The sequence below is a fragment of the Pundamilia nyererei genome, unplaced genomic scaffold (assembly GCF_000239375.1).
Source record: "Pundamilia nyererei isolate P.nyererei 1_Seehausen unplaced genomic scaffold, PunNye1.0 scaffold00048, whole genome shotgun sequence".
NCBI lineage: Eukaryota > Metazoa > Chordata > Actinopteri > Cichliformes > Cichlidae > Pundamilia > Pundamilia nyererei.
This window is the reverse complement of record NW_005187449.1, coordinates 2,864,164-2,873,275: the sequence shown is the minus strand read 5'-3', so window position 1 is coordinate 2,873,275 and position 9,112 is coordinate 2,864,164. Positions and strand designations below refer to the sequence as shown.

General features: G+C 39.9%; 1 protein-coding gene across 2 annotated transcripts in view; it reads right to left on the bottom strand.

The window, feature by feature from the left end:
- Window positions 1–360: 360 nt before the first annotated feature.
- Window positions 361–9,112, bottom strand: part of adgrg6 (adhesion G protein-coupled receptor G6) — a 92,309-nt gene continuing 83,557 nt past the window's right edge. For both annotated transcript variants that reach the window (XM_005732776.1, XM_005732777.1), the window contains one exon: window positions 361–2,161. In XM_005732776.1, the coding sequence (XP_005732833.1) occupies window positions 1,950–2,161 (212 nt within the window). In that variant the 3' untranslated portion in view covers window positions 361–1,949. The remainder of the gene's footprint in view (window positions 2,162–9,112) is intronic.

Here is a 9,112-nt window from a genome sequence, read left to right as displayed (position 1 = left end):
CATTTTTGCTGGGATCTGGGTAAACTTATCCATAAGTCCTTTAGGCTATAATATTGTCATTCTAGCAGTTGTATTACCTTAAAAAAACTATCACAAAATTCTGGATAAGAGCAGATATTAGAACAAGAGTAAGAAAACAAACCTCCAAATGTGAACAGTAAAGAAGTTACCACTATGATTGCTAAACTCTGGCTGACATGCACAAGAAAGCTTCAACATCTTTTATCCAATAAACCACCAAACATGTGGGAAATATTACAGTAATTATATATGAGCACAACATTTTCAAAAATGGAGTCTGAAAATCAAAATATGTGTTGATAAACTCAAGCATTCCATCAATAGACATACCAAGTTTTGTTCATGATAATAATATTTTTAATAAATGTAAATATGTTAAATGAGTATTTGAAAACACCTTGATCAATCGGCCTTTCCCGGTGGAGATTATATTCTGTTCAATTCTCTTTTTGTGTGTGTCCATCCTATTTCTGCCCCTTTGGTCATCACAACTTAAAGCATGTATATAAAGCATAAAGTATGTACAGTTGCAGTGACCCTTTGAGGACCTTACAAAGGCATGAATAAAATCAACCATCCAGACAGATTTCACAATAAAAATAAGGCACATAGAATACATAGATCTATATTTACAGAGGGTATGGCTCCACACACACGTGCACAAATGGACAGTTTTAATAAACATCACAGTATTAAAAAGATGCCAAACCTAAGAGTCTAGTTTTTTCTTCGATAACATCCTTTTTTTTTTCTTTTTTTTGTCTTTCCTCACCCCTCTGATCACTCCCCCTTGCTCCTAGTTTCATCTTACATTCTGGCAGCCAAGTCGGCCAATTTTGGTAATTTGATATGATACAGTAGAATCACATCAGCGTCACTGACCACCCTGTAGCTTCTCTTATCATTCTTAATCAGAATAATTTTGTTGACTGACTTAATTCTGATGAGTTCACAGGCTGCCGTTTAAGCATATTTCATAAAAAAAGCATATTTCTTGAAAAGCCTTTTGGGACTTTTGTACAAAGGAATTTAATCACGTTATTGCATACTCTGTACTGAGGAAAAATATCCAATCAAATTAGAGTACAGTCTGACAAACCGGCCTGCTCCTTGTAAATTTAACATAAATGAAAACACATATCAATAATTTTTGCAGATTGTTGAATTAATTGTACAAAAAACTATGTGCTCCTACAGCAAAACAAACAATTCACATGATGACACACGATTTAACAAAGTTTTCAGGGACATCTCTGAGGCTGAGACAGAATCAGAACGCTTCTAAACAGTTTGTGTGGGTGTTGGGCTTGTACAGTGTTAGGGGGCTATCTCAATGAATATCAGAAGAATTAAAAAACACACTCTCTGACTAAGGCTTTTAGAGCTCTGCACTGCTTGGATGAGCTCTACAATTCAAAGCTTCTCAAACCGTTGAGGCTCTGAGAGTTTTCGAAACACAGGGACTGTCGAATGTTGGAGATTTCTGGAACGTGCAAAAGTCTCAGGGCACTGACTCAGGCTTCATTGAGTTTATAATCATGTTCTGTAATTCTCAGTCAGCCGGTACTTGCTACAACCTTTCTCTTGGAATGAGGCTGTCACACAACTTTAGAATACTTGGATACGTTTCAAAACATCAAATTTTGCTCTCACAAAGTTCGGGAACATTAGGAAGATATCCAACAGACTGAACAGTTGAATGCTGAAATCCAGAAATGTTAGACGTACTTCCAGAACACAAAAGGTTCAATAATGTTCAGCGGCATGTACAGAATAATGACTCATGTTCCAGTGCTGCGCTTCATGTATGAACCTTTAACAGAAGCCTTTCAGTGAAGCTGTGAACAGGATGTTAAGAAGTTTCTAGAACAATGTGAGCAGGTCTAGAACATATTCTAATGGGGGGCAGCAGAAGTGCTGAGGGCAATCTAAAACCTGGTGCAGTGGGTGCAGGTGTCAGGCATGATGATGTTCTTGCAGAAGTTGTCAGAGTGTGTGGAACAGTAACCTTTCACCTTGTCAATCATCTGGCTGACAGGAAGGATGGAGGACGAGGAGGAAGAGGAGTTGGGCTCCACTTCTGAGGAGGAACAGGATGAGGAGATGCACTTTGGATTGGTCTGTTTGGAGTAGTATTTAGCTACAGGGATCAAAAACACAGAGGGAAACCAGGGTGTTATGACCTAATTATGGATTCGTTCCAGTTATTAGAAGGAAATCTGATTACATTGATACTGTCATTCACGCTGAAAATGTCAATCAAATTAAACATGTTAGCACTTGTTATTTAGCCTTCATGTATTAGTATTACTTCTAGTTAAAAGCTTTACAAACAGGATACATTAATAAGGTATGTATTATGATCGGGTGGATCATTTGACTCATGTGATTGCTCATCACTTGTTTCTAAACATATGGTAAAACCAACCATTCGGACTGCACTGGTATCATGGTGAACCCTGTAAAATATAAAAACTATATAGACTAAAGGCAGAGGACGAAGAATGCTCTGAACACAAGGTAGAAAGAAAAAGAAGAGAAGACAAAGACCAAGAATGATAATCTGTTAATTAAATTCAAATAGATGTGGACAGACTACTTTCTGGGGAATGAAATTATAAAGAGTACAATCAGTCTCACTGCGATCACCATAATCAGCACAGAGATAGTGTTGTTATTTGGCATTGCCTAAACCCAGAACCTGACGTACACCTCACCAAGTACTTTTAAGCCTAAATCATAGCAAAGAGCAAATGAAAACAAACTGAAACCACAGACAAGCAGAGTGCAAAAACTGAACCCTCCAGCATGCTGCGCTCTCCTGGTTGGCAGTATTTTGACTTTTAAAAACCACTGCTCTCTTCTTATGCAGACTTTGTTATTCAAGGGCCTAGTGAACTTTATAGTAACCAAAAGAATGAGATTATGAAAGAAGTGGCCACACCTTGGCCAAGGGTTGTGGAAATTAAGATGGAGCTAGAAAATGGAGCTGGTGCGTAGTCATGCTGACAGGAGCCAACAGTGCCGTAGAATGCTATAAAATTTGTTGAATAGGTTGAAGAAACAGGAACCGCCCAAGTGCAACATGAGAGTTTAAAACATTGTGCTAAAATACATAAATACCAAGTTATTCAAGACCTTCAAGACTTTACTGTGTCCGCTGTTTCAGCCCGCACCACATCATCCAGGGCAACACGGTGAGCACATGCAGAGAGTCCACTTAGATCTCTCTGGGCTGCACAAAGACCTGGTGCTAACTTTGATTTTGTAGTTACGTTTACATTGTACCACTTTTCATTTCATCTTCTGCCTTCAGCCTTTTGCAGTACCAAGTACTCAGCCCACAGACATTTAATACTGTACTTCTTGCAGCACTCATACGATGCAATATCAAAATGCGTTCTGCAAACACTTGGAAAGCTTGAAGAAATGTAGAAACTTGGCAGTTGTCAAAACCTTAAAATATACAAGAAGAATTCCTTAGTCCAAGAAAAAATTAAGGATTTACATAAGTACAGCATATTTTAAATCAACTTACCAAGAAAATAAAACACAGCAGTGGGAGTGAGGTCAAAATGTCCAGGAGAAACACAACATATTTTTCTACAGTCATGTGCAATAATATCTGACCCTACCTGTGAAAACGATCCATGTACCACACTCATGATTGCCCTGAGCCAAAAGTATCTACATTCAGCATGATATTTGTGAAAACAATATCTCTTATTTGTCTTTAGACTGTTTTGGAACTCATAAAATGACATAAAATATGTTAAGTCAAACATGTTCTTGCTCAGACGTGACAGTTACATGAAAGTTATTCATGGTCTAATTTAAACACAGCTCAGAACAGCTGAAGGTTGTCCTACACAGAGTGACAAGGAGGACTGCAAGAGTGAGGCATAATAGGTCTACGGTACAAAGATGGTGATATGAACACTGGCCAGACTTAAGCCAGGACCAACTCTGTTTATTCAACAGGAACTGAAAGAAATGCCAGAGTACAGCTCCCTCATAGAACACATAGGTAGTGCCAACCACTACATAACCTGAGATCTTTGCTGCTTTATTTAACCATGAGTGAAATTCTCAAGATTAACAATCTTTTCTGTGCTTCTCTCAGCAGAGTTTATCACAAGTCTGGATGGGAAAACACAGTCAATAAGTTCTGATCATCTCACGGTGCTATGATGAACTCATCTTAGAGCAGATTATTTACCTGTCTTGCCAAATGTCGTCTGGTTTTTGTCTGGTTTTCTGTTTTGTTTTTCTCCATCTTTCTTTTCTTATTTGCTCAAAAACCTGCTTTTTCAAGGATTTTATGAGCCAGCAGAAAATATAACCGGGATACTCTGGGTCGTATCACATGGGGTCGAAATTTCATGTTGTACTCGATGCTGAGATTGTAACTCAAAATGTGTAGAAAGGGAACGGTGACAGTATGCGGTATATAATTTTGACCTAACCGCTGTTATCATGGTTTTAGCTGAAGATGTGTTTAAATCATAGGTGATGGGACTCATATAAAAAGATGTGCTGTACATTACACACGTCGTCTTCACCTTTTTTCACTCACTGCTTTATGTGTTTACACAACATATGTTGTTTAATTATTAGTTATTATTCATCTTATTCATCTTCCACAGGGTGTCTCTGTCTTCCTCACCTGCCACCAATCGTGGCGGATAACTTGGCTCTGCTAGAGGTTTTATTCCTGTTAAAAGGGAGTTCTTCCTTACCACTATTCCCAAGTGGTTGCTTATACAAGGTCATCAAAACTGCATAATTTGGATATGTGCTTGGATATAATTTGTGGCCTCTCTGTGCTCCGGTTTTCTCCCTTATCTTTCTCTTCAGGCTCCAGATCAGTCGCAGCAGATGGTTGCCCAATTCTGGTTCTGCCAGAGGCCTTTTCCAGCTTAATGGGGGTTATTCCTCCCCACCACTATGTCCTTGCTCACAGGAGATCGTCTGATTGTTATGGTTCTTTTGCTAACATTGTAGGGTCTTTACTTCCATAATATAAAGCACTTTGAAACTAGAGCAATATAAATAAAACTGAATCAAAGGTTTCCCAAACATAACAAGCTGAGAAGAGTCGTTGGGGTTGACCCTCACTGGAGGGATTTCAAATCTTGTCTGACCTGAGACTGTCTCAAGATCCTCCAGGGGGAAAATTGGAGGAAACAATGCTGGGGACAACAACGACTGGAATGTACTTCTAAGTCTGCTACCAGATAATCTACTGACTCCGAAAATGATGAACGATCAAAGAAAATGGGCACAAGAGGAAAAATGAAATATGAAAGTGTTAATATGCTTTGTCCGTGACCCTGAATTTAAGAACCAACCCTCTTATAACCTAACATACAGCTACCAGCAACAATGCAAGCTCCAGAAAGTTCACAAGTCCCAAATGTTGATGGGATTTTGTGAACTGCATGTTTGTTTTAGGTTAGAATTAGGGCTAACCGGGGAGCAAGTTAAACATCAAAATTAGACCGAGAAGAATAGAAGTCCAAACACTAGTGTCAATGCTCTTAATGTGAGAATGTCTGGAAAATGTTCATTCAGTTACAAAAAGTGTCTTCATCAAACCTTCAGGGGTTTCCTTTTGTTCCTCATTCAGTCCAGGAAGACTTCTTAGAAGTTAACGATGCTCTGGGGCTCTTTACAGGTGTGGCAGTTTGAGACAATAATTTTGTCTACTTGTTAAAAATGTCATCCTGAATTCTGGATTTATGGTATAGATATACCAGCAGTCTTCACAGTTTCACATTTTATGGAACATTCTTGTGGACAATGGGCCAAAGCAATCGACTTAAATGTATGCTCTTTGAGCCAAATCAAACACATGCATATGTCTGTGCGCTGACCTCCTGGTCTGATATTGTAAAGCAGGGAATATTTGAGATTGCATCTAAATCACGCTGTTCAAACAAAGAAGCTCCTTCTCTATCGCTGCCTGATTAAACAAAGCATGGATTGATTGATTGTGTTGTCTTACTACACATTCAGCGATTATTCCCAACATCTCTTCCAACTGTTGTCCCTTTGCAACACAAAAAGCTTCAAGGTCAAGCAATGATTTCCTGCTGGCGTGGACTGCAGTCACGACTTCCTTTCACTGTGCATTATGACAGCGCTGATTATGCCACTGGCCTCACGCGGTCATGTTGCAGCTGGTCCTATTCATTCATTTTGACTTTTAAAATGCCCCATGATGTCACACTGAGATGTTTTGTTTTCTTTCTGCATCTCCTCTGACACATGGACAACATTTTTACGGGGAATACTGTTTTATTCTTTTTTTGATCCCTCAATGGTACACCAGAGTACACTTTGAGACAGAGACAGAAACTGTGAGGGGTGTTAGAGCTGAGCTGGTGTCATAGAAAAGGCGTTTGGGAATAGCAGGTCGGTCCCTGGTCATGATCTGCCTGCTCTGTGATGGAGAGATGCTCCGACCTCAAACATCTGGAAATGATACAAGGATAGATTGACACTGTGAAGACGCTGAGGAACTGTGAAGCAACCTCGTAGGAAACACAAAGAGAGAATTCCTCCTTCAGCGCAGATGACTTAATAACACGCTGTCCATTTCCACCGCAGGCCACGATCTGAATGAGAATGCTTACCACCCTCCTCTAAGGTACAAATAAAAATGCATTTTCTTCAGTACATGCTTTTATGTTAGAGCAAAGCAATTAGACAAACAAGTCTGTTTGCGCAGGCCTAAAGCATTCCACACAATAAAGCTGCGCTGATGAATGTTATGTGAAACACAGATGATCTGATAGTATCACATGTTAAAGTTTACACTTATGAAGTCGAACCCACACAGATTTTATCGTCCGATCTTTCCCGCAGCACGAGGTCGCAGCAGGCTGTTAAGTTTAAATGTCGCTCCAGGTCACGTGTAAAGGCAAAAGTCCTGTGTGTGGCTGTTGTAGCACAGTTCACCCCCTGCTTCTGCTGCCTCCAAGTGGCAACGCAAACAAATAAAAAAGCTAATGCAGCTCATCATGTAGCACTGTGGACGCAGCTTTTTGTCTTTAAAGACTTTTAAATAATCCACAGGGAGAATGTATGTATGCAAGCTTTGACTCAAACCAGGAGAGTTGAACAGTTTTAATTAATTTTCTTTGACTAATTTTCTTGAGCACGTGTGATGGTTGGCCTGGGACTCCGACTAAAGACAGAAGGTGTCTGACCTCTTGCTGTGAGGACTATACTATGAGACTCCAGATTAACTTTACTGAGAAGATCAGTCACTGAATCTCTTTCTTCTTTGAATTCTGTTCATCATCTGCCTGATTTCCTTAACTGTGTTTTTACCTCATCCATCAACCCTGGTGTCCAAATGACACACTTGCAAATAAAAATGGCTCCTAACAAGACAGAATATTTCAGGGTTTCACTTTTTGGACAAAGCTTGAAGAAATTAACCAGACAACAACCAGATCACTTGGTAATGATTCTCCTTCTACTTAGACTCTGTCCTGAGCTCTATTGGTGCTTAGAAGTAAAAGACAGAGCGAGATACTGGAATGACATGCACAGTCAACACTGTGCAGCAAATCAGGCCTCATCTAGAGAGATGACAACAAGCAGCAACAAAGCTCTGATCTGAAGGCAAATGGCAAATGACTTCATGTGTATTCGAGTGTCAGTAGAACTCAGACATCCCATACTGTCTTTGCTGATTAGACCTCACGATGTGGCTCAGGCAACACACGAGACAGTACAAAGTAAAAATGAGCAAGCTGGGCATGACCATGTGGACAGTTTTGTGGTGTCCGGCCAGGATTTGTGTGTTTTCTTGCACTATTAGTTTGGCCAAACGCTGACACAAAACCAGTCAATATCACTGCCCTGTCTGACAATCTGAAACTGGCACAATCAGCAACTTCTTTAAATCAAAGAGTAAAAATTATTTTTGGATAAGCTTTTGACTAAAATATTTATTTTATTGTGGTGTCCAACACATTTTATGTTTTCATCTGCACTCCATTATCTTTTTGTTGGCCTCCATTTTCCTTCCTCACTTTAGAACTTTTTGTTCTTTACTGCAAATACTGTTAAAGAAGTGATTGTTGACTAAGAACCGACTCAAACTGCATCCCCTTACTCTGTCAGCATGTCTGTGCTTGATAACAAAGGTGTAATCCAGTTTCACCTGAAAAGGTACCCCTGGAGAGAACCTCGGGAAGGGCGACGGGTCAAAGAAGCTGATACACACATAAACATTTTAAAAATAGACAATCAGTGAAAAGTCCTCGAACTATGTGAGATCTGCAGTTCTTCAGTGGCTTGGACCTGGCTGAGACATTCTGACAATTTCTGTACACAACACTGCCAATAAAATGAAAAAGACGGTGGTTGGAAAGTATTTTCTGTTTTGCTTGGAGGCGAACCAAGTGTTGCATCCAAAGCTGTCCATGATTCGCCTGACGTGCTCATCTGAGTTTTAATCTCTGCACCACGTCTCACCGTATCCCAACTTTGTGGACTCACATGGTGCAGGCAGGACACAGTGGAGGTTTCCTATCAGTCAAATCTGACTGGAAACAGTAACAGATGCTTCACAAGCACCTCGGTTAATGGAGGATGTATGTATCATTCAGTAGTTCCATATGTTAGGTCTGGCTGAGCTACACAGCGATATCAGTGAGGCTATGAGGAAGGACGTGGGGTTTCAATTTGGCCTTCGCAAGATACCAGGCTGCCTACCTGGAAAAAGGAAAAGCAGCCTTCAAAGTAAATACTGGGCTTTAGTGCAGCAGGCAAAAGATGACGTGTCTGAGCTCTAATCTTAGTTCCAACTTGACAATAGATTTCAGATACAGGGTGACATAAGGTTACACATCAACCCACATTAAATCTGACAAAAAAGCTAAAACAAAAACCCTTAATCAACATTCCAGTAAAATTAGTCTCAAACACCAATCTGAGGGGAACCCAAAATCAACCGAGAGCTGTTCAGATGTCTGCAGATAAATACTTTTACAAAGGTTTTTAAAAATGGGAACAGAAAAGCAAAAAAGGTCATTTGGACCCTCAAAAGACAAGGATATCTGACACAGAGTGG